This window comes from Geotrypetes seraphini, chromosome 15 (genome assembly GCF_902459505.1).
Source record: "Geotrypetes seraphini chromosome 15, aGeoSer1.1, whole genome shotgun sequence".
NCBI lineage: Eukaryota > Metazoa > Chordata > Amphibia > Gymnophiona > Dermophiidae > Geotrypetes > Geotrypetes seraphini.
The window spans coordinates 35,476,218-35,502,095 of record NC_047098.1 but is presented as its reverse complement, the minus strand read 5'-3'; the positions used below and the strand labels follow the sequence as shown (position 1 = coordinate 35,502,095).

General features: G+C 44.3%; 1 protein-coding gene and 1 long non-coding RNA gene across 5 annotated transcripts in view; one reads left to right on the top strand and one right to left on the bottom strand.

Annotated features, from left to right (window-relative positions):
- The window catches only part of LOC117348996, a 118,193-nt gene that overhangs the window by 46,623 nt on the left and 45,692 nt on the right, over positions 1-25,878 (bottom strand). For 2 of the 4 annotated variants that reach the window (XR_004537081.1, XR_004537083.1), the window contains one exon: positions 15,412-15,470. This is a non-coding gene — a long non-coding RNA (uncharacterized LOC117348996). Of the gene's footprint in view, positions 1-2,968; positions 3,004-3,157; positions 3,183-15,411; positions 15,471-25,878 lie in introns of those variants that run through there. The other 2 variants (XR_004537084.1, XR_004537080.1) reach the window with 2 other exon arrangements.
- Positions 1-25,878, top strand: part of BLMH (bleomycin hydrolase) — an 88,024-nt gene that overhangs the window by 57,027 nt on the left and 5,119 nt on the right. The window contains exon 11 of the mRNA XM_033921799.1: positions 13,005-13,074. Within this exon, the coding sequence (XP_033777690.1) occupies positions 13,005-13,074 (70 nt within the window). The remainder of the gene's footprint in view (positions 1-13,004; positions 13,075-25,878) is intronic.

Below are 25,878 nucleotides of genomic sequence, written 5' to 3'. Positions count from 1 at the left end.
CAACTGTCCCAGGTACAGTAGAGAGATAGCGATGCCTCCAGCACAGAAAGGGGAAAATGCTGGAGTACGTGAATACATTCATGTAAAACATGTGGCAGAAGGGGGTGGAGGCAGGCAGCAAAGCGGATAGGGGCTCTTGGAGGGCAGTGTACTCCATTTTTATGTGCTTATAGAGGTCAATACTTAAGTAAACATGTTATGCCACAGTGCTAGATGGCACTCATCATATCCCTCCCTCTCTGTTCTTTCTCTCTCTCTCTATTATCCAGGTTGAGGATCTCAGGAAAAGGGGGCGGCTGCTGAGGCGCCAGGAGCGGGCCTTCCTTGAGGGGGTGAGGGAGGAATTGCGCGCTGAAGCCGGTGAGTAATGAGTCCAGCGTGTGTTTCTTTGTGATCAGCCTACCAGAATAAATAGATGAAAATGCTTGAGTAGCTGTAAACCATTCTTAATCATAAAATCTGCAGTAAAGCTGCTATTGTGATATCATGTCACAATGGCGTTATGGTGTTCTACTTGCCTCACTTACTTACGCTACATTTTGATGTTTACAGTGGAGTAGGTGCTTTGCATCCTGTTATTAGCATTTGAAGAAAATAACGTAGTAAAGAATGTCATGTTCAAAAGTGTTGTGGACATATCTGACTGTATCCTATTTCTCTCTTGTCAAGCAGCAGCGCAGGCACCCCCTCAGGAGGCCCCGCAACTAATGGAGGGAGCCCCACCCTGGTCCTCGGCAGAGGAGGAGGAGGAAGAGGAGATGGAAGAGGAGGAGGAGGAGGAGGCCTGGCAGCCCTCAGGACCACCCACACCGCCTGCCCCACCACTGCCCCCTGGACCTCCATCACTGCCCCCTGGACATCCACCCACTGCCCCTGGACTGCCTGCCCCACCACTGCCCCCTGGACCCCTACCGCCTGCCCCACCACTACCTCCAGGACCACCACCACCATCCCCTGTTGGACCTTCCCCTTCCCCCACCCATAGCCCTTCCCCTCACTCTCCTGCCCTTCCTGTTCCCATCCCACCCCCTTTCCTTGCTGTTCCCCCCCCCCCAGGAGCAGCCCGACCAGCCTCAGGAGGGGGTGGTCAGGGAGATAGAGCCCTACTCTGCCCTCTTGGAAGAGGTGCAGGTATTGAGAGGGTGTGTTGAGAGGATGGAACATGCCCTCTTGCGGCTGGTAGCCGAAAGAGGTCATGGTGCCAGCAGCCATACACCCTCTCAATAACTGCACCTCTTCCGCCCCCCTCGCCTGAGGTAGCTCAGGCTGCTCTTGGGGGGCACCCACCCTCTTTCCCTGCGTTATGTGTTATATAAATAGTTATTTTGTTCAAAAGTTTAAATTTTAAAAAAAGTTTTATATTGAATAAAAATTTTTTTTATAGTTTAAACTTTCCTGTGTGGTTTTAACCTTGTAGCATCAGCAGTTTAGTGGACAGAGTCCAAGGTAGATAGGGGTTCAGGAGGGACTGCTGAATGGGCCCTTTTCAATATAACAACAAGGTGACATATAGAAAGTTTGACAATCTTTATTGGGGTCTGTCATTCATTCTATTACCTGCTAGCCACTCTGATGTCAAATCATTGCAGAATCTAGGAAAGAAGCAAGTGAATGCAAGGGTATATGCAACTGTAGGTAGATGACGACATCTCAGCTATGATGTGCAAAGTAAGCCAGTCCCTGTTCCAAAGTAAATGGCTACATAAGGAAGAGAATATAAGTCACTGTGGTAGATTTGTTGTTGAGGAATAGGGTTACTGCTAGTAAGAGTTGGCTCCACACCAGGAGAATCCAAATGAGACGTGGGTTTTTCTTCCTTTCACGGAAGGTGATGGAAGTAAAGGCCACATACCTCAATCTATCCTCCTGGTTCTTGAGCTGCACTATTTTGGTTAAGCAGGTGTGGAAACCACAAAGATGCTCACAGCTGCACTGCTCTCAGTAATACAAAACTCCATCTGACAATACTGCAGTTGCCTGTCTAAGACACCTGAAAACAGAAAAGAGGAGAAGCTGGTTTACACAAGGTTCACAAACAGGGGGTTCAACCCCCAAGGTCCATATCTGTCCTCCCTTCCCTGAAGCAATGTGTTAACCTCATTTATGTTGAGCTGCTTAGATGTCACCGTGGTATAGTTGTTAAAGCAATAGCCTTAACTCGCTGATGGTGTGGGTTAATATCACCTGTAATCCTCCACTGCTACTGTTTAGAACTCATGTGAGGGAATAGACTAACTGAAAACAAAAAGTTTGTGTGCATATAACAGCAGGAATGCGTGCCATGGTGTTCTATGAGGCCAACATTATTAATTTACTATTGTTCCTGAAAGTCATCAAGGATACCTGTGTGAAGAGAACAATAGAAGTGTGAAATATGTTAGATTTGTGAACATTTATTTCACTCATCAGAAGAGTGACTCAAGTGAAGAATAGTAGAGTAAGCAAATAAAGGTTACCATATATCATTCTCACCTACAACTGTTTGGCTAGGTGCAAGCTGGTGTGCTGAGCTGCTCGTCTGGTCTCTCTCTGGCAAACACATAGGTGATGAGCATAGTTAACCTGAAATGAAGAATAAAGAGAAACTGTTAACAAAGACCTATGTCTCCAAAATTAAACACTGAAGTTGTGGCAGAACACACACCTAGAAGTAACAGAGGTGCTAACATAGCTTTAGACTCCTTATTAAAAATGGCAGCCATTAGGCACTCATTAGGAGTTTTCCACCTGAACCATGTACACTGATTGGATGTCCACTGAATGGCAGTGTTTCCCCCCCCAACACACCCGACCTATTCTTATCAATGAGTTAGTACACAGAACCATTCCTCACCTGATTTTAACTTGCCTGTAATTTGATTCTACAAAGAATTAACTTTAACTCTATGAGTAAACCCTCTCAGATATATGAACACATCCATTTTACTTACATATCCATTTTTCTACCAGCAAAATATCTACCAGCATGGTCTTTATCAGTCTTCTCAGTCATTTTTGTCAGCCCTGTGGAATGGAGAGTAGGAGATATCAGAAATAAAATAACTATTATAAACAATAGCACACAATGAAAGCCCATAAAGAGAAGTCAGTTTTTGCTGGTTGGTTTCCTTAGTTCTATGATAAGGACACCTAAGTAGCTTACAAAATATCATTCTCACCTGGACTTACTATCTGAGCTGCTTCTAGAAAAGATAAAACAACATATTAGAATATTGTTAATGGCTCTGTGGAATAGAGAGAAATGGGAGGCAGAGATAGGAAAAAAAATGTAAAAGACTAAGACAGAGTAAAGTCTCAAACATCTGCATAAGCAATAGGACAGAATAGAAAGGAAACGCTGCTCACCTGGACCTTCTTATACCCATGCACGCCTATGTAGCGTCTGACGTCAGCATGGCGGGAAAACTTTCTCTATGCCTATTGGGCGCCGTTCGGGTGCGGTTCCTTGGCCCGCTTCCTAACCACGCCCATCACACCTCATTGGGTGTTGTATGGGGGGTGTGTTTGAACGTGTTCTACAAGTAGCCTGAAAAGATGGCTACACCTTGCAACATGGCTCCAAAGCGAAAATCGAATTTCTTGCATGGAGAGTTGCAGATCCTTGTGGCCCAAGTCGGGGCCAACTATGATTCCCTCTTTGGGAGGGAAGCTGATAGGATTGGGATAGAAGGCCAGCATGCTATCTGGAGAAGAATCTGCAGTGACATAGATGCTGTACACCATCAGGGCCGTGATATAGAGGCTCTGAAAAAACGGTGGTATGCCATGCGGAGAGAGGTCCGGCGGAAGCAGGAACGGATTAATGCGCAGGGTCCTTGCGGCAACCTCCAACTGACTGTCCTGGAGAGTGAGGTGATGGACATAGTGGGTCCTGGAATAGGTCCTGTTGTGGGAGCCATTGATACTTCCCTGGGGCACCAAGGTAAAATCACTTTACATAGAAGCCATTGACTTGTTGGTGTTTTAACTCATATTTTATATCTTTCTAAACTACAACAGTACTATACAACCAATGCAATTCATAGTAATATAATAAAAGCCATTGCCTGTTTTGATACTCTTGGAAACCTAACATGTGGAATAAGTTGCTAATGTTCCATATGTTAGCCTGCATAATACCTTGTAAATGACCAGATGTACAGTATTGTGACCTGTGATGCAATTCAAATGATGTTCTCAGATGTTACCGCTTTCAACTAATGCCAATGTGTATTTTCTTGTCTTTTTGCAGAGGCGTCCCATCCTCCTTCTGCTGCTGATAGGGATGAAGGGGATGAGGAGGAGGAGGAGGAGGAAGCAGTGGCTGGCACATCATACGCCACCCCTCCTCCTCAGAACAGTGATACACAAGCTGCACCAGCGCCCCCCCTTCATCCCCACGATGACAACAGGGCAGTAGAGGAGGGGGAAGAGTTGGAGGGGGAAGAAGAGGTGGATGAGGTCGGAGCCCTGGGGGAGGAAGATTTCCATCAGGGTGATGAGCTGGAGGCTCCCCCTGATGAGCTCTACCGTCAATTGGTGGAGGTGGGTGACCACATCCACCAGAGGCAAACTTTGCTCATCAGGGAGGTGGCTGAGATAAAAGAAGCCACACATGTCATGAACCAGCACCTGGCCTCCCTGGTGGCCGAGCAGTCTGCAATGCTGGAAGAGCAGGCAGGGACTCGCCGGGCCCTGGAGAACATGTGTGGCATTCTTTCACACCTTCTCCCCCAGCTCATCACCCAGACTGCCTCCCATGGGAGATCCTGGAGCTCAATCCACCTCCCAGACCTCCTCCAGCCAGGCTCCCACCAGGCAGGGTTCCCCCCCCCCGGCCACCCGTGGCCGGAGTCGAGGCCGTGGCCGGGGAAAGGGAAAAGGAAAGGACCCCCATTAGGACCCACTATGTCCTCTGAACACTCCCAGGCCAGTCATGCCGCATGGACCCTGGGGCTCCGCTGGTCCTCCTCTGCATGTACACGCCACAGCCTCTATATCATGGTTCAGTCACTGCAGATCTTTCATCCAGATAGCCTCCTGGCCTGAGTGCCAATCTTCATCAGCTTCAACTCCCATCGAGGGCATCATAGTTGGATAATAACTATTACACCCTTCCAAGGATCTGTAGCTCTCCAGGAGCCATGTTGCTAACTTCATCTTAAGGTGCAACCCGTGCCATCTGTTGGCAGCCTGGACATTTGCCTGACTTCATCTTAAGGTGCAACCCGTGCCATCTGTTGGCAGCCTGGACATTTGCCTGACTTCATCTTAAGGTGCAACCCGTGCTATCTGTTGGCAGCCTGGACATTTGCCTGACTTCATCTTAAGGTGCAACCCGTGCCATCTGTTGGCAGCCTGGACATTTGCCTGACTTCATCTTAAGGTGCAACCCGTGCCATCTGTTGGCAGCCTGGACATTTGCCTGACTTCATCTTAAGGTGCAACCCGTGCCATCTGTTGGCAGCCTGGACATTTGCCTGATTTCATCTTTGTCACAGGAAATGAAAGACTTCTTCCTTTGAACCAGGAAGTATTTAATTTTGAATTGCACACAGCACAGCAGGTTCTCTGAAGAAGCCTCCTTGGCAAAACGCGTCAGAACCCTGCCGGACCATCGCTGTATGGACTTTGAAGTTAAGTTTGCTTGCACTTTTTGAAACTATATTTTTTTGAATCATTGAATACTCACCTATGTTATGGACATGCTAAACAGAATGAAGCACTTTCAATGACCAATCTCTTTAGGGGTTTGTTCCCCATCCTGAGTTTTTTCTATTCCATCCGTGGATTCTGAGCACCATCTGAGTTAAATAAGGTATTAAATACTTCTTCAGGCTTGTTCCCTTTTGTTTTTTGTGGTTGCATCCTATATTATGCATATTTCCATCTATTATGTACAACAGCAAGTCAATGGATTTATGTTTTACAATAAAATCCATCAAATAAATGAAACATATATAGCTGACAATGTGTTTGTGTTTCAGCTTATATTGTATTCGTTAGGTGCTTCACGGAGCTACATTGCTGTATCATGTGGTTTACAGAGGTATGTCCCAACAGTGTCATGAACGACCACTAGGCCAGTTAGGGTTTGAGGATACCCCTAATGGATATGCATAGTGGTAGATTTGATGGCTGACACCTCCATTAGATGCAGGTCTCTCATGCATGTTCATTAGGGCTATCCCTTACAATCCTCTTTTCCCACCTTTCACAACCTAGCTCCCTATGCATCAACATCTGTCCCTCTCTTTTCTGTTATTTTCCTTGATGCATACCAGGGGAGGGGAGGAGAGGGCTGGAACCTACATGCCATCTCTCCATTCCACCTCATAACCTAGTGTTTCTCCCTAATCTCCTTCCATCCCCAGTGTCAACCTTTCACCCTTTCTGTTTGCAAATATCCTTGCATCCCTAATCTCTCCTTGCCTCCATGACATCCTTCACCTCTTGCTTTTATCTTTTCTCATTCCAGACTACTATCCAGCATATCTCTCCCCCCCCTCCCCCAAGTCTGGCCATATCTAGACACCTCTCCTGCATTCAACTTAAGAATCTCATTAATATGTATCCCATCTGGTGCAGTAGCTGCCTTGGTTGATGACATATTTCCCATATTTAAACACAGGTTCCCATCCATTCCACTTGGAGTTAATTGAAAGTTGTAGGCCCCTCCGCTTTTTCTTTTTGGTGTACTCTGCTAATATGGAAAATGGAGGTGGGGCAGACCATGACATTATGAAAGCAGGGAGAGTGGTGGGTGTGAGCATCTGTGTATAACCTGACCTGGCCCCTTCTTTTCCCTAACAATTTATTCCCCTCCACACTTAACACAAAACCTAAGTCCTCAACAATCCCTCACACCAACACCCAGAAAAATCCATAAACTAAAGAAATACAGATAATGGGGGTGGGGAGGAGTGTCAAAGGCAGAAGGGAGTATAAAGGAGAACAGGCAAGTCATAGCACAAAGTTTCATCATTGAGGAAACGGAACACCACAAACACCAACTCACATGAGGGGATCTTACATAGGAAAAAATGGCTGTGCCAAAGCTTTCTATATACTAAAGCACGCCTAATTAGCGTCTGACGTCATAGGAACCGTTAGGATTCAAATCTAATTGGATGTGCATTGGATGTCGTTTTGCAATATACAGCTGTAGTGACGTTGTAGTCATTTCCTTCACATCTCTAAGCTTTGATACGAAGCTCTATGTTCTAAACAAAGTTACCTCTATAGCTCTATGCCTTAAGGCATTGCTTTTCATCTTCCATACATCAGGGGGTTCAAGTCTTGAGTAAGGTTAGCAAATAGGTTATATTCATTTCTCAGCCAGGACACCTGGTAACTCTTTAGCCTTGCCTTTACATATCAATATTTTGCTTCAGCTTTTATTATGTGCAGCCCATTGTCTAATATTTAATGCAACCTGTTCTCTCTCATGCTGAACACCCTCCCCCACCAAAAACATCCCCCCCAACTGGATCATTCTTCAACACCTGTCCAAGCCCTCTGAAGTTTGATTTAACTCATAGCTGTTGGCCAATGCCTATATTGCATCAAAAGAAATACATTCCTATTAGAATGGCTTATAGTTAGGAGTAAATGAAAGTATCTCATGCACCTGTGGCTGCAGAATGCTGAGGAGAAACAGCAAATTCCACCACTTCTGAGAACTGTTAGGATGCAAGGAAACAAAAGTGAACAACAAACAGCACTGCAATCGGCTCTCTTTTGAAAGCAAAGAAAAAACAGCACACATTATCAGCACTTAAAAAGAGAATAAACAGATACACACCTTAACATTCAAGCTTCCCTCATTGCAAAATGGAGGTCTTCAGTTGCACAAAACTGACCTCATTGTGACCTCATCATTCTGCACCTTCAAAGTAGTATGCCACAATTAAAAGATGTGCTGGGTGTAGAACTCACAACCTCTGGATGTTAGGAGCACAGGCTGGCTCCTAACACATAGAGCTACAGCTGCTTCTACTTAGGTCCATCTCACCACCCTTTCATATCATACTTGACTGAGCAGTCTATGCTCATTAGCTATCATATCAGGATGAACTCAAATAAGTTTAAGCAAAGGAATGCCTAAAGATTTGGAAGGTTTTCAAATAGAAAACAAATATCAAATATGTATTAAAGAATTGCAGCACAAATGACGCTGATCGGTAAGGGCAAAAAAAACACCACTTTTCCGGTATGACGCCTAAACGGAACAGATTACTTACAGTCATATATCCATTAGTACAGTGCTTAGAATGAAGATTAGCGTGTGAGAAAAATGGAGATTCACCTCACATGCATTCAAGCACACTTGGTAATATGGGTTTGGGGCTCAGTGAAAGCAGTGCTTTTAACCATTGAGCTACCACTCTTTTGTCTCAGCCTACTATGACATTATAGCTAAACTCCTTTTCCCTTAGCACTTCACTAAGATATGATATGACAAGGGAGCCAGAGACATTGGAGCAAAAGTTGCTGTAGCTCAGTGAGGAAAGGCACTCTGTACCAATCTTCCAGGCTTTGAGGGTTCAAATCCCAGCCTGTATTTTACTTGTGGCATATCTACCTTCCAGGTGCACTTTGATGATGCTTTCCACTTCTTATAGGAGTTGAATATAACATTACTGTACAACTTTGCTGTGTAGCAGAAAAATAAACTTTTCCCCCTTCCATGCTAAGAATTTGAGTTCAACTCATCTTATATTTCTCCTTTTAAACATGGCATACTTTGTTAGTTTTTATCATGGTAAAGTATACATTTCTGAAATGGTGAAGAAACAATAATATACAACTGCAGTGTTTTGTCTCTTAGCAGAATTAACAGCCTATAAGAAGCGGTATAAGCAAATCCAAACTGCTATAAGCACAAGAAAGCATTTCTAGCTCAAAACGGTAATGCTCCTGTTCTGAGCTCTGACCTCTGAAACTCCCCGGTTCTACTCCCACCTTTGCTCATTTTAATAAGGTCCTAGTTTTTTCCTATTAGCTCTTATAACAGGGTCTACATGGTGGACTTTGCCATTTGTAAGGTGCACATTTCCCTTTCCAGGCAAACCTATTTTCAACTTACCATGGCTCGGACATCCTAAGCAGTGATGAGAGGAAACCTCTTCCTCTGACAGCAAGATGACATTTTGTGGATCGCCTGGTTAATGTGCTCTCATCACTGCTTAGGATGTCCGAGCCATGGTAAGTTGAAAATAGGTTTGCCTGGAAAGGGAAATGTGCACCTTACAAATGGCAAAGTCCACCATGTAGATCCTGTTTATAAGAGCTAATAGGAAAAAACTAGGACCTTATTAAAATGAGCAAAGGTGGGAGTCAAACCGGGGAGTTTAAGAGGTCAGAGCTCAGAACAGGAGCATTACCGTGTTGAGCTAGAAATGCTTTCTTGTGCTTATAGCAATTTGGATTTTGCTTATACCGCTTCTTATAGGCCGTTAATTCTGCTAAGAGACAAAACACTGCAGTTGTATATTATTGTTTCTTCACCATTTCAGAAATGTATACTTTACCATGATAAAAACTAACAAAGTATGCCATGTTTAAAAGGAGAAATTAAGATGAGTTTGAACTCAAATTCTTAGCATGGAAGGGGGAAAAGTTTATTTTTCTGCTACACAGCAAAGTTGTACAGTAATGTTATATTCAACTCCTATAAGAAGTGGAAAGCATCATCAATAGTGCACCTGGAAGGTAGATATGCCACAAGTAAAATACAGGCTGGGATTTTGAACCCTCAAAGCCCGGAAGATTGGTAGAGAGTGCCTTTCCTCACTGAGCTACAGCAACTTTTGCTCCAATGTCTCTGGCTCCCTTGTCATATCATATCTTAGTGATAGTGCTAAGGGAAAAGGAGTTTAGCTATAATGTCATAGTAGGCTGAGACAAAAGAGTGGTAGCTCAATGGTTAAAAGCGCTGCTTTCACTGAGCCCCAAACCCATATTCCCAAGTGTGCTTGAATGCATGTGAGGTGAAACTCCATTTTTCTCACACGCTAATCTTCATTCTAAGCACTGTACTAATGGATATATGACTGTAAGTAATCTGTTCCGTTTAGGCGTCATACCGGAAAAGTGGTGTTTTTTTTGCCCTTACCGATCAGCGTCATTTGTGCTGCAATTCTTTAATACATATTTGATATTTGTTTTCTACTTGAAAACCTTCCAAATCTTTAGGCATTCCTTTGCTTAAACTTATTTGAGTTCATCCTGATATGATAGCTAATGAGCATAGACAGCTCAGTCAAGTATGATATGAAAGGGTGGTGAGATGGACCAAGTAGAAGCAGCTGTAGCTCTATGTGTTAGGAGCCAGCCTGTGCTCCTAACATCCAGAGGTTGTGAGTTCTATACCCAGCACATCTTTTAATTGTGGCATATACTTTGAAGGTGCAGATTGATGAGGTCACAATGAGGTCAGTTTTGTGCAACTGAAGACCTCCATTTTGCAATAAGGGAAGCTGAATGTTAAGGTGTGTATCTGTTTATTCTCTTTTTAAGTGCTGATAATGTGTGCTGATTTTTCTTTGCTTTCAAAAGAGAGCCGATTGCAGTGCTGTTTGTTGAGAAAAAAAAGGGGGTTGTAAAAGCCATTTGTAAATTATATTATTGTTCGGGCAGAAATGTGGTTTGATATCCATGCAATATAATGTGTTCCATTGACATTATATTTATTAGGACAGAGAAAAGATGAAAATTACCTATTCAAACTCACTATTGGAATTATTGATGAAAAACACAGCGAACGTCTGCCTCGCGTCTAACAAAGAGCCGCAATTACGAAAGTTGAAACGGCATTGAAATCCAAGTTAGACCAGGGTTTCTTACGTCTACATAATACACGATATTTAGACGCAGGCGTTCGCTCAGGTAGCGCCTATCTATCGTCCCCATTTGGCACGCCCAAGGAACGCCCATGTCCAGAGCTGGAGACGGGACTATGCTTTCTGTAGACGTCAGTCCGTCAACTACCTCTTAGAGACGTCTATGTGTCGTTTATTTCCCAATTAACATTAATTAAGACCCTTAACTCCGTAATTATTCACTTACATCGGACGTCCAAAGCACGCCTAAGTTAAACGCAGTAATAGAGAATTTACTCCTAACTGTGTAAATACCACAAAACCCCTAAATACACCTCTAATACAGAATAAATCAGGCAATATGTTCTTGATGTAGTTCAGTAAAAGGGTCCCTAAGTGTCACTTAAGTGGCAGTCCTATGTACAGTAGGCTTGCATGGTAAGAATATGAGCAACTCATTCCTAGTAGCAAGATTTCCTTTGAGTGTAATACTTAATGTTTGAATAATGTTTTACTATACTCGGTTAGACGGGAAGAAAAAGCAGCATTAAGCAGGAACCCAAGAAAAGAAATAGGAGAAAAACATTCCCAAATAGCTAAGAGAGAGTGATGGTCTTGGGTTTTCTAACTCACAATGCAACACATTTTGGGAGTTGTAGTCTTTTGTATGAGACTGCACATTTCTGACTGTTTTGGTTAAAAGGATCAGGAACTGTGTGAAAACACCTGAACAATCTGAAGACTCTTGGGCCTAGATGCACTAAACACGATCGGTAAGACTGTGTGGATCGCTGTGGGCCAATTTTTTGACCGGTTCTGAAACAAGTGTGCATGCAAATGATTTGCGCGGATGTTTGCCTTAATTTCTGTTTGATCCCATCCAATCAATCGCTGTGAGAGCGACTCTCGCATGCGCAGAATAGTCCAGTTGATACAGCGACAGTGTATGCATGCGCCAGATTTGCTACGTCAGTCATAGGTGTGGATTATTGTAGCGTGTTAGATGCATACGTCATTGGTTGTACTTATTTTAATCATGAGGAATGAAAATTTTAGCCTTCTCTCATTGGCCTCATCTTTTCACTGCCCTCTCTTCTATATTTTACGCTGTTAGCGGGCACACATAAGACTTACCTTCAACACGCATGCTCACTACGCGCATATAGCATGCTTATACGTCCCTGCTATTGTAAAAACTGTATTTATGGTAGCAGTTATAAATATTATATTAATTTCGGAGCTGAACTATTGGTAAGACATGTAAGTGACTGATCTGACCAGTCGCTTTTTTTGGATCGCTAAAAGTGATCACTTTTTTTTTAGTGCATGGCAAAGTGATGTTAGAGCAGCAATCGCTCTGCTAGTTTACATGGCATTTCAATATTAATGACCTTATTTGCATGGCTGGATCGGAGAATGAGCGATTGTGCAGAAAACCATGCCGTGAGCTATTTTTGTGCATCGGGTCAGCAAATCCGATCATCGCTAAATCAGTCAAAACCAGTTTAGCGACGATCATTAGACGATTGCTGACTTACATCTGAGCCCTAATTGCCTACCTTGATGGAGTGTCCTTCATCTATTTATTTACTTATTCAATTTTCTATACCATTTTCCTAGGAGAGCTCAGGTATTCAAGCATTTTTCCCTATCTATCCCGGCGGGCTTGGAATCTATCTAATGTACCTGGGGCATAGATTCTTTCTTGCGGTTCACTGTTGGGTGAATCATTTAATTATTATTTTGAACATTTCTCTTCATGCTTTTGGGTACCTTGAGTAACTTGCTGTTCATGAATAAGTTAATATTTTGAGGGAGCTGGAGCACAGACAGATGAAGGGGGGTCTTGTACTTTCTAAATTTCTTTTTGGGAGATGGCAGTCTCCAAATGTATTAGTATTGCACTTATCATCATAATAATGAATCTCATTCCTAAACTGGAGTATGCTAAGTATGATCTTGATCTCAGTCTCTCAAATGTAATGCTGCTGCTTACTTTGGTTCACATTGTACCAAAGAAGTCTTATTTCTGAACTTCATAGGATTTAATATATATAGGCAACATAAAGATATGCTTGGAAATCTTTTTAGTCAGGCCTTGTAGCAAGCAGCACAGTGTTTTGTAAGGGGTCTCCTGTTGTTCTTTATTGCAGAAACATACAAATTTCATATTAATGATAGTGATGTTTTTTGTTTTTCCAGGATGGTGAAGAAGGATTGTTTGAAAAATGGAGGGTTGAAAATTCATGGGGCGATGATCGTGGAAATAAAGGTATCTAGCCTATATTAAGTGGAAATTTTAGCTGCATATTTAGTCCAGTGGATGAGCTGCAAGATGCTTTGTAAGTGCCACCAATGTAGTGGCTATTTGAAGGCCCTGGTTTTATCTAATATCTTATTGCAGACCAATTAGTACATTTTATAGCTTTTGGGTCACTAGATATACATTATAAGGAAAGATAGGGGGACAGTTTTCCTTCTAGCGTCTACAGTTTTGTCTACAGTCATGTGAAAAAAATTAGGACACCCCATGTAATTTTCAGTTTTTTTCTTAAGAAATGTAAAAATATCGATGTCAAATCTTTTTTTATTTATCTCTGGAAAAGAAAGTGATGTAATTGCAGGTAAACAATACAAATTTTCCTTGATTTACTCATGAAACAAAAAATATCCACAAAAATGTGTATTCTAACTGAGGAATAAATTAGGACACCCCCACATATCCTCCCACTTAAAGTGGCCCAAATCACACACAGGTGTATCACATCAGGTGCACATGATTAGAACATCGTTACTCAGCATTTTGAAGGAGGTTTGCCCTACTTAAACCTCAGACAGTTTGGTGTGCTCGTGACTGCTGTGGTGAGAGTGAACACCATGGTGAGATCAAAAGAGCTGTCTGAGGCCTTCAGAATGAAAATTGTAGCAGTTTATAAGCCTGGTAAGGGATTTAAAAAGATTTAGAAAGAATTTGACATTAGCCATTCCACAGTTGGGAAAATAGTGTACAAGTGGAAGACTTTCCAAACAACTGCCAACATGCCCAGGTCTGGCCATCAAAGCAAGTTGACCCCCAGAGCAGACTGCAAGATGCTAAAAGAAGTCTCCAAAAATCCTAAAATGTCATCAGGGGACCTACAGCAGGCTCTTGCTACTGTTGATATGAAAGTGCATGCCTCTACAGTCAGAAAGAGACTGCACAAATTTAACTTGCATGAGTGGTGTGCAAGTAGGAAACTTTTGCTCTCTAAGAGAAATATCAAGGCCAGATTGAAGTTTGCCAGAGAGAACGTAGACAAACACCAGGACTTCTGGAATAGTGTTCTATGGACAGATGAGTTAAAATTAAATTATTTGGACACCAAAAAAGAGGACATGTTTGGCGTACAGCATTCCAGGAAATGAACCTCATACCAACTGTGAAGCATGGAGGTGGAAGTGTCATGTTTTGGGGATGCTTTGCTGCAGCAGGACCTGGCCAGCTCATCATCACAGAATCTACCATGAATTCTACCATGTATCAGAGGGTGCTTGAGGAACATGTGAGACCGTCTGTAAGAAAATTAAAGCTGAAGCAAAACTGGACCCTGCAACACAACAATGACCCAAAACATACCAGTAAATCCACCAAGAACTGGCTGAAAACTAAGAAATGGAGAGTCCTGGAGTGGCTGAGTCAAAGCCCTGATCTTAATCCCATTGAGATGTTATGGGGTGATTTGAAACAGGCTGTACATGTAAGACACCCCTCAAACATCTCACAGCTGAAAGAATTCTGCATTGAGGAGTGGGCTAAACTTTCCTCAGACCGATGTCAGAGACTGGTAGGCTACAAGAAGCATCTCACTGCAGTTATTTCAGCCAAAGGAGGTAACACTAGCTACCGTATTAGGGTGTAGGGTATTCTAATTTATTCATTAGTTAGAATATATATTTTTGTGGATATCTTTTGTTTCATGAGTAAATCAAGGAAAATTTTTGTTGTTTACCTGCAGTTACATCACTTTCTTTTCCAGAGATAATTTTTTTAAAGAAAGATTTGACATTGATATGTGAACATTTCTTAAGAAAGAACTGAATATTTCATGGGGTGTCCTAATATTTTCACATGACTATAAGATGTGCCATACTGGATACTGGTTGAAAATGTTTGTTGAGCCCAGCATCCTGACTCAGATCGTGGCCAATCCAGGTCACCTATACCAAGCAGGATCCCAAAGTGTGCACCTGCCTTTTCCATGTTTGGAAAAAGTGGTGAACACATTTTGAATGGCCAGCTGGGGGCACTGTCTGCCTGATTCCTCCAGAGTCAAGAGTCTTGTTCATTCATAATTCTCCAGAGTCCATTGAGCAGAGGAAAGAGCGATGATCTTAGACTAACCAAGTGAAGAGAGAGACATTAAACTTGTGCAAGTTAAAGAAAAACGTGACTGGCGAATATGTCTGCAGCATTCACTCTTTTTTGAGAACAGTTCTCAGCCTGCACTCTCAGACCCCCAAAATGATTCACAGAAATTACTAGATGAAATCCCCATAGGAAAATCTGAAAGTTACATGGGGACAGAATTAAAGCTATCCCCAACCATCCCCGTTGGAATCAAACTCATACCTGCAAGTAATCTCTTCCATCCTCGCCCATCCCAATTAGAGGCTGTGGTAGAGACCAATCTACAAATAAGCAAAGACACTTAATTAATTTGGAAATATTAATTGGGAAGAATACATATCATATATACTCGAATATAAACTGACCTGAATATAAACTGAGGTAACCTTTTCCCCAGAAAAGTGTGTGTGTGTGGGGGGGGGGGGAGGTTGACTTGAATATTAACCAAGGTGAGTTATTTGGGTCATCGTGGTGAGCCATATACAAAGACTAGAAGTCCTTGTCATTAGTTTTAAACATATTTATTATCTGCGGTCTTTCTTCTCTCCCAATGACTGATGCTGATGTCTTTCCCTTCCCCCAAAGAGTGGTGCTTCTGTCCTTCACACCCCCCCACCGATGGCCAGCACTAGTATCCTTCCATCCTTCCTGATGGCCATCTAGTGCTACTTTTCCCCACTACTATGACCATCACTGTGCTGGCAGTTACCCCTCTCCCAAGAGGACCGGTGTGCTTCTGTTCTCCACCACACCCCCATGACTGGTGTTAGTGTCCTCCCCCGGATGACCATTGGTGTGCTGCTGTCCCTCCCTCTGTCCTCCACTACCACACCCGATGGCCAGCACTAATGTCCTATTCCCTCCCTCTCTCCCCCCCATGTTGACCATAGCACTAGTGTCCCTCCCCCTCCCTGATGACCATCCAGCACGCTGCTGTTCCTCCTTCCACAACCCCTCCCCCAAGATGATTGATGTTGCTGTCATACACCGGGAAACCCCCCCCCCCCCCCGACTGACATCACACTTCCTTGCACTGAACAAGCTGCCAGAGATCCTCCATTTTGAGCGGGTGTAGGGCCTTGAACATGCACAGAAGCTTAAGGCTCTACACCGGCCCCAACACAAAGGATCACTGGCAGCTTGTTCAGCACAGGTAAGTGCAATGTCAGTCGCAGGCGGGGGGGGGGAGGGGGGTGTCCTGGTGTATAAAAGCAGTGTCAGTCATCTTGGATGAAGAGTAGCTTTGGAAGGAGGAACAGCAGTGTGCGGTAAGTGCGATGCCATTTGCAGGAGGTGGGGGCGGCAATCTTGGAGGAGGGGTTGTGGAAGGAGGGACTGCAGTGTGCGGGGTAAGTGTGATGCCATTTGTGGGGGGCAGCAGCACACCAGTTTGTCAGAAGGGATAGGACAGCAGCGTGTCCTTTCATTTGGGGGGGGACTCAAATATAAACAAAGACCCCCAATTTTTGGGCCATTTTTTTTTTTTTTTGCCCAAAAATCTCTGTAAATGGGTCTCTGCCTGAGCCTTTAATGTAAATATAAAATATAAATACTCTAGCTGATGAGGATCCTCAAGCTATGCCAGCTGAAAACTTCCTCCGAAGATGACCAAGACTCCCTTTTATCAAGCTTGGCAGGCAGTAGCAACGTACCTAAACTACAGATGCTGGTACCTCAGTGGCTCAAGGATGCTGCCAGTGACTGCTACGCTTGGTAGAAGGGAATTCCGGCCACCTTTTGAAGTAGGTCCTCAGCTACCAGTGCTTGAGGAGAGTGGGCCGTACTGGTTAAAGCTACATCCTGAGGATGTGGGTTCAAACCCACACTGTTCCTTGTGAACCTGGGCAAGTCACTTAATCCCCCCATTGCCCCAGGTACATTAGATAGATTGTGAGCCTGCCTGGGACAGACAGGCAGATATGCTTGAGTACCTGAATAAATTTATATAAACTGTTCTTAGCCCCCCCCCCCCCCCCCCCCCCCGTAAGAACAGCATAGAAAATTGAATAAATAAATAATTAAAACCTGCTACAGCAAGGATCAGGGCCAGTGTTGGACATTCTGGTACCCATGGCAGAAAATAAAGAAGGGCCCCAAACCCCTTTCTTCCAAGCTCCCCACCTGCCATTATTATCGTGCTGACAGACCCTCACCAAATACAGAACAAATATAGTAGACAAAATTGAACTGGGAATACTGAAAAGTTAAACTCAGCAAGTACTTCAACACTGCAGAAATGAAAACATAAATGCATTTACTTTCCTATTGAACATAATACAAAGACATCTGCTATACACATTTCCCAAAGTTAACATACAAGGAAACATCAAATAGTTCTGCATTTTTATTTTTTAAACACTATTTATTAAATATCTCAAAAGCAAATTACATTGATTTCCCACAAAAATCACCCTGTTTTTGCAATAACATTTTTCCCAGCTAACCTACTAGCTCCTTAATGCCATCAGAAAAAAAATGTTTTTGGTTGAATGCTAAAAATATGAAAGTGTGGAAACATTTTTGAAGATCCCTCGTAATTTCAGTCAATAAGTTCAAATAAAATGGGCTTATATTTTCCACCTTAGTTGTCTGGAGATTTATTTTTCCTTCAAGTTGGTTCCAGTTTCTCTATTTTTTTTCCCTATCTTCTGCAAATTCACCCTTCAAGTGGCTACTGTACATTTGTCTTTCCCCTGTCTCCTGTCTTTGTTCCATTCCTTCACTACAACTGCCTCTGATATTTTAAACCTTCCAATTTAGCTCTTCCCCCCATCTTTTTTTTTTTTTCCTACCTCAGTCTGTCACCCTCTTTCTCCCTCCTTGTCTTTACTTTTCACCTTCCCAACAAATTTTCCATCTTATTCTCATACCCATCCTTCCATTCCCTTCCATCTTTTGTTCCTGTCTGCTGCCACACCCAACATTTCTCCCTCTCTCATCCTTCCCCTGCCCTGTGAACAATCATTTTGCTCCTCTCCACCAGCCCCCATGCCCATATTTCTCCTTCTAATGTCCCTCTCCAGCCCCATGCCGCATTTTCTCGCTACCCTCCATCACCATGTCTTTAACATTTTTACCTCTCGCATTCCCTTTCCATCCCCAGGCAGGATCTGTCCCACTGTTTCCCTCTTCACCACCACATCCAACATTTCTCCCCTCTCATCTCTCTCTTCCTCATGCATCTTTCTATTTCCTCCCTCCCTTCCTTCCTCCATTCATCCTGTGTCCAAAGTTTGCGCCCCCTTCCCTCCCTCCTTTCTGTGTCCCAAGTTTGTTCCCCCCTCCCTCCCAACATACCCCCTCCCTCCATTCTGTGTCCCAAGTTTAAGCTCCCTTCCTGCCTCCTTCTGCCCTGTGTCCCTAGTTCGCCCTCCTTCTCTCCCTCCCTTTCTTCTGTGTCCCAGCGCATCCCCTCCCTCCTGCTGGTGTGTACCTGTCTTCTGGCCAGCTACATCTTCCTTTCAGCCACACTTGTTTCCTTCACAAGCCATACGCAGCATGTTCCTTCATGCTGCTGATGACTGGCCTGGACGCCTTACCTCGGACATCGGTGGGAAGGACTTCCGGGTCAGCCAAGGGCAGTGTATAGGAACTGCTACCCGTACCTTTGTGAAGAAACAAGTGCGGCTGGAAGTAATGAGGATGAGGCCTATTTGGAATGTCTGCACCAGGTACACCATGGGAGCCCTGCAAGAAGTGCTTCCATCCCCGTGACACTGGGGCAATCCCTGTGGGATTCCTGTTGGCCCCATACCCTTGCAGCTCTCTGTTCTGTTAAGATTAATAAAATGGGAATTTGAAAGTCTGTAAAAGATAATCTCATCCTAGTGTTCTTTGGCCTACATTTCTTTTAACCTTTTGGCTGTCATCACGGTCATTGAATGCTATATCCCAGTAGCTGATATACATGTGCAACAGCAGCACCTCAGTACATATATGCTAGTTGAAAATTAGGAGCTGCCTCAGAAAGATTGGGAATCCTGTTTTGCATTTGCTTCTGCTACATAGATGTCAAAATTTTTCAAATTCCTGTTTTGGCAATTTATACTGTCCCCAGTTAAATATTGGCCACTGTGTATCAGTGGCACAGATAAGTCCAGAGACATAAGTTTGCAAAATTCATATTTGAGAACAAAGTTTAACCCCCTCCCCCCCCAAAAAAATACCCCAAAACAAACAAACTATAAAGTTCAAATTTAAAGTGACAAGATTTTTGCCATACCTCCCCCCCCCCATCCCAACAACCAAGATTCAACATCATATGGAAAAGGATGAAAACACTATGAACATACTAAGCTTATAGAATCAAACACAGCTTTACTTTGAGTTTATCCTATTGCTTCCAGCAGTGGGAATGTTCTATACCCCTTAAAAAGTATGAGGAACGGATGTGGTGCAGTCCTGGCCCACTGACTTGATTTTAACCACTGAGTTAAGTACTTGATACTTTTGCTCTGAAAGGGAGACCATAGTCTTATTACCCCAAGGGAGAATTTTAGTTGTCCATTGAATTGTTGAAATACTTGCTGGGTATTAAGTTCCTGCCAAGTTGAGGGTTAATATGTGGAGAGGACAAGACCTCAGAGGAAGTTTTAAACCCAATTACCAAAAAAAGTCTTTTCTGCGGCGCAAGAGGTCATGAGCTGACTTTATTTTCTACAACTTGCAGGTGGAGTCATAAACCTGTCAGCAAAATGGATAAATTGCCTGAGGCTAAAATATTATGTGCCAAGTAGTCTGAACAGGAATTGTAGTTCCTCATTGGAAAACATGAGCTGTGGGTTGTAGTGGGTTTTATTTTGAAGGGGAGGGGGGCGATGGCTTACCCTTCCCAAACTGACATAGTAAATCTTGAATTTAGATAATTTTAGATCCTGCCCTATCAAAGCTTAGAAGGAGCCTGGTATCAAGGACTGACACTAGGATACTTAAAAATGCAAGATGCTATGAGGTCCCTTGCTGAGTGGGTAGCTGCTCCCCCCTCCTCCCCCCCTCCCCGAAGTAATTCCTCTAGCAGAGAGGAGAAATTGAAAAAAACAACATAGTATTTGATGTTATTTTCCACAACTGTTCTAACATCATAGTGTTATTTTCCAGTTACTTTTAGCTTTTATTTGTTTCCTCTTCCCATAAACCTACATCTTCTTTTGGCAAGAAAATAGAAGTTGTCTCGGAGGCTTAACTCCAAAATCTCTCCAGACCAGCAGGAGTAAATTCTGCAGCCAATGGCTAACATTGTCTCTGCCCAAAAAGTGAGCATCGCTTCTGGAATTCAAGAAAGTCTAGAATAAGCATGAAGGGGCCTTCAGTCTCAGACTGTTCCCTTATGTCGGGGGCTCTGTGGGGTTGCATCAGACTAGGTGGGCCTTGCAGTGTTTATCTGCTGTCATTCTATGTTTTGACTTCCCTGGAACAGAGAACCCCCAAACTTGAGCTTTGCTACACATGAACGCTGACCAACAAATATTTAAAACCAAATACAAATCATATCACTGTAAACACCTGAATGAGTAGAGTTTGGCTTTGTCTGGCAGCTTCCTGTGTTGCACCATATTCCCAGGTAGTGGCACTTGGGCATCAGCCTGCTTTTCTCTGTTATTAAAAGCTCTTACATTCTTAAAATATGATTATTGTTTTTCTGTCTCTGTGCAAAGACATAGTTTGGCTTCAAATGTTGGGAATGCCTAAAGGAAAAATATTTTTTAATTAATAGGTTAGACATTAGTTATGTGCCATAGAAGTAAGGTAGAGGTGAAGATGAGAAGCTTAAGTGATGCAAAATAGCCAGAGTAATGTTTTTTATGCTTTAACCTCTCTATCAAACCTGACCTACAGCACCCCATGCTATTTCAGTAGTGAGCCACACAAGCACAAACACCTCTTCTAATGCAGCACATTAATCTTGCTCTGCTAATTTCCACCACCCCCCCCCCCTACCGGCTAACCTATAGTGAAGAGTGTTTGTCTGATGTTTCTCTTCAGGGTGCACTGCTTTCCAGAAAGCTTGCTGACATGGGTCTATGAATTGCATAGCTGACCTGCATTAGAAACCTAGGGCAGTGGTCTGTATTGTTATTGTTTGCAAGCTTTTAATCTTTTCTCTCCATTGATGAATGAGGACAGGCCATGAAATGACAAACTTCCTCAGTTCCTAGAAGCTGGAGGGAAATGCCAAAAGGTCTTATCTGAAAAAAAAACTATAAAAGTTTGGAAGGCAGGGAGGTGGGGGGAGGAGAGCAAGTGAGATCTGATGGAACTGAAAGGGTAGCTAAACAACCGAGGGTCAACCCTGTTCTCTCTAAGGTCACATACATGTTAAGACATAGTTCTTAAAGTTGTCACAAGACATTGTCTTGTGTTTCAGGATTTACTTTTTGGAATCATTGTAAAAAGTTACTAGTCTTCATCCTTCAGCCTTGTCAGCTATTGGCTTTACTATTTTAAGGGCCTTCTCTATCTCCTCCCTTCAGTATCATTTCAAAAACAGTTTACAGTAGTAAGAGGGAGTCTAGCTAGATAGTTGCTCATTTTGAGAGAATAAAAAAAGGCTAAAGTTAATGGTTCTTGAGCTAGAAAAATGAACATTGTATATCCTTTCTTATGAGTTTGACTTTGAGATTACTGCCCTTCTTGGACCCAGCAGAATTTCTACTTTTGGTCATTTTTTAGACGCTGAGGGTATGGACTGCTTTTTAAAGGTCATTGAATGGAGTTCTGTTCCATTTTCCTACTTCTAGACACTACTGTACTTCATAGGATGCAAAGCATAGGGTGGCATTAGAGGAGGAACCTGGAAGATTTGGGGGGTGTCATGTTCCCTCCCTCCAAACTACACCTATGAAAGTAAATTAGAAGCAAACTATGTTGCATTTTCATGGCCCCTTCCACTCTTTATTTTGACAAATAATGGTAATGGCGGAATAGAAATCCCTAATGTAATGTAATAATCAGTTGAACCACAGTCGTACCCACAGTTTTCCATGGCTTTGGCATACTTGCAGAAGATTAATCCCAAAGCCACTGAAAGCATTTCTCAACACACAAATTCTAGGATAAGTTGGATTTGAGTTTTGTGGTTGCTAATAAGCTTGATGTATTGGATACTATTGGCTTCACTGGCTTGCAAAAGCATGTTACAAACATGTAGTTGCATATTCATATTTTATTAGATTATTGAAAGTCAAACTTCTGGAGTGAGCCCAAAGACCTTAATGTCCTCTCTCTCTGAAGGCTGTGTGCTGCCAGGAATTTAGTTCTAAATAATGGCCTTGGGGAGGAGGAGGAGAGGCATGAAAAAGATAGGATAGGTTAGACAATTTCTCTTGTCATTAGCATCCCAGATTGCAGTAATTATCCCTCAGCTGTTTTCAGTCTCCCAGACCATTATGCTTCATGCCGAACAGTCAGTTGTCTTGTTATTTAAAGAATTTCCACTTGGAGGGGGGGTAGGGCAACATAGTTTTGGGAAGGCTATTATCACATCTGCACTAAAGATCAACACATCTATTTTCATTGGATCTAACCAAAGCCTTGTTTGTGTCACATCCATGGCCAACAATCCTGTAAGCATTATTATCATGTTTGTCCTCCCCCCGGGTGTCTCTCTTTCTGTCTTCTCCCCATTCCACCCCCCACCTTGGGTATAATAGCTTGTATATAGGTGTCTGTCCCATAACCATAGGAGACAGACATTCATGTCATGCCAATCTTCATGGAATATCTTTTTGGCTAAGATCTTCAGCATCTCTGAACATTAGGAGTTGAGGCGAGCATAGTTAAAGTTATATGATTTCCCCTTTGTCATTGGACTCCAGTTTCTGTTCATTTTCATTCCTTTTTTTACAGTTGGTTAAACTTTTTTTTAACCTGGCATACCATTGTATAAAAATGAAGCCTACAAATTGAGTTCTATAGAATACCAGTAATTACATTAGCTCTGAAGAAACCTGGATTCCCTGCAGGCTGTTTTATCATAGGAATTCTTATAGATAAAGTGCTATAGTTTAGCTTTCACCTAGAAAGGGGGGGATGGATTTGATATACCGCTTTTTCTATGTGGTTTACACAACCAAAGCAGTTGACTTGGGGCAATGAAGTTTTAAGTGACTTGCCCAAAGTCTACAAGGAGCTGCAGTGGGAATCAAACTCACAACTTCAGTGTGCTGAGGCAACTGATTTAACCACTAGGCCACTCCTAGGCATGTGTGGTCTTAACAGTATTATATTTCAAAAATTCATGGGATTCTGAGCTGCTTTATTTTCCATCTGTAAAATTGTTGAAATCGAAGAGACATTATGTTGCTACACAAGCAACAGTGTTGGAATGCCTTACCTTTGTATTTTAGATCCAAGATCTGCTATCTAAAGTTTAGCAAAACAACAAAAGATTGTGGAACAGAAGATCAGATGTGCCAGATTGTTGTTTATTAAGTCTCCCAAAAAATTAAAAACAATCCACAAAGGATGTATACAGTCACAAGTGACCCACAGAATGAAAACCAAATAATGTATAAAATACAGATGACCCAATAAGGGCCGTGTTGTGACAAAATAAAAATGCCTTCCTCAGGGGTCTTATTGGGTCCTAAATGTTGGAAAGAAAAAAAAGATTTAAGAAAAAAATTACCAAGAATAAAAATGAATGTGTGAATGATAAATTGCTGAGTGTGTTGAAATGAAATGATGAACGAACAATGATGGAAAAACAGAACAAAGGGTGTTAATCCACAAAAAAGGAAAAAATAGTGTGGAAATAGAAACTCTAAAAGAAGTGAAAAATGATTCAAAAATTGTGGAAAATGATCAGTGAAATAACCCACTGATAACAGTGGCCAGTGAGACTGATGAAACAGAAAATAAACTGGTGAAGAGAAGAGTTTACTAAATAATATACCGTATTTTCACGCAGATAACGCGCACCCGTGTATAACGCGCACACGGGTATAGCGCGCAGAAACCACGATATTATGTATAAAAACTTTTGTATACCGCGCTCACGGGTATAACGCGCATGCTGCCCGACTGTCCTTTCGCCCGCCCCGACTCTCCTATGGCCACCCCGACTCTCCTTTCGCCCGCCCCGACTCTCCTCTGGCCACCCCGACTCTCCTTTCGCCCTCCCCGACTCTCCGTGCGCTGTCCCAACTCTCCGTTTACCCGCCCTGCCCTGCCCCCCCCCCCGGCAGGACCACTCGCACCCCCACCCCGAAGGACCGCCGACTCCCCGACAATATCGGGCCAGAAGGGAGCCCAAACCCTCCTGGCCATGGCGACCCCCTACCCACACCCCGCACTACATTACGGGCAGGAGGGATCCCAGGCCCTCCTGCCCTCGACGCAAACCCCCCTCCCTCCAACGACCGCCCCCCCCCAAGAACCTCCGACCGCCCCCTCATAAATGCTTTTATTAGAAGCTTATGGCTTGCCCACTAAATATCCTCCCTTCTGGAAGACACAGCAGAGAGTCTAATAAGAGCCCACGAGATACAAAAGTTTTTCTACATAGTTCCCACCCCGCCCGACGCCCGATTCACCCCCCCAGCAGGACCGCTCGCACCCCCCACCCCGAACGACCGCTCGCACGCGCTCCCACCCGCACCCGCGATCGGAGCAAGAGGGAGCCCAAGCCCTCTTGCCCGGCCGACTCCCCGACAATAACGGGCCAGGAGGGAGCCCAAACCCTCCTGGCCACGGCGACCCCCTACCCCCACCCCGCACTACATTACGGGCAGGAGGGATCCCAGGCCCTCCTGCCCTCAACGCAAACCCCCCTCCCTCCAACGACCGCCCCACCCAAGAACCTCCGACCGCCCCCCCCAGCCGACCCGCGACCCCCCTGGCCGACCCCCACGACACCCCCACCCCCCCTTCCCCGTACCTTTGGTAGTTGGCCGGACAGACGGAAGCAAAACCCGCCTGTCCGGCAGGCAGCCAACGACGGAATGAGGCCGGATTGGCCCATCCATCCCAAAGCTCCGCCTACTGGTGGGGCCTAAGGCGCGTGGGCCAATCAGAATAGGCCCTGGAGCCTTAGGTCCCACCTGGGGGCGCGGCCTGAGGCACATGGTCGGGTTGGGCCCCATGTGCCTCAGGCCACGCCCCCAGGTGGGACCTAAGGCTCCAGGGCCTATTCTGATTGGCCCACGTGCCTTAGGCCCCACCAGTAGGCGGAGCTTTGGGACGGATGGGCCAATCCGGCCTCATTCCGTCGTTGGCTGCCTGCCGGACAGGCGGGTTTGGCTCCCGTCTGTCCGGCCAACTACCAAAGGTACAGGGAAGGGGGGGTGGGGGGGGTCGTGGGGGTCGGCCAGGGGGGGCGCGGGTCGGCTGGGGGGGGCGGGCGGAGGTTCTTGGGGGGGGCGGTCGTTGGAGGGAGGGGGGTTTTGCGTCGAGGGCAGGAGGGCCCTGGGATCCCTCCTGCCCGTAATGTAGTGCGGGGTGGGGGTAGGGGGTCGCCGTGGCCAGGAGGGTTTGGGCTCCCTCCTGGCCCGATATTGTCGGGGAGTCGGCCGGGCAAGAGGGCTTGGGCTCCCTCTTGCTCCGATCGCAGGTGCGGGTGGGAGCGCGTGCGAGCGGTCGTTCGGGGTGGGGGTGCGAGCGGTCCTGCTGGGGGGGTGAATCGGGCATCGGGCGGGGGGGGGAACTATGTAGAAAAAACTTTTGTATACCGCGCTCACGCGTATAACGCAC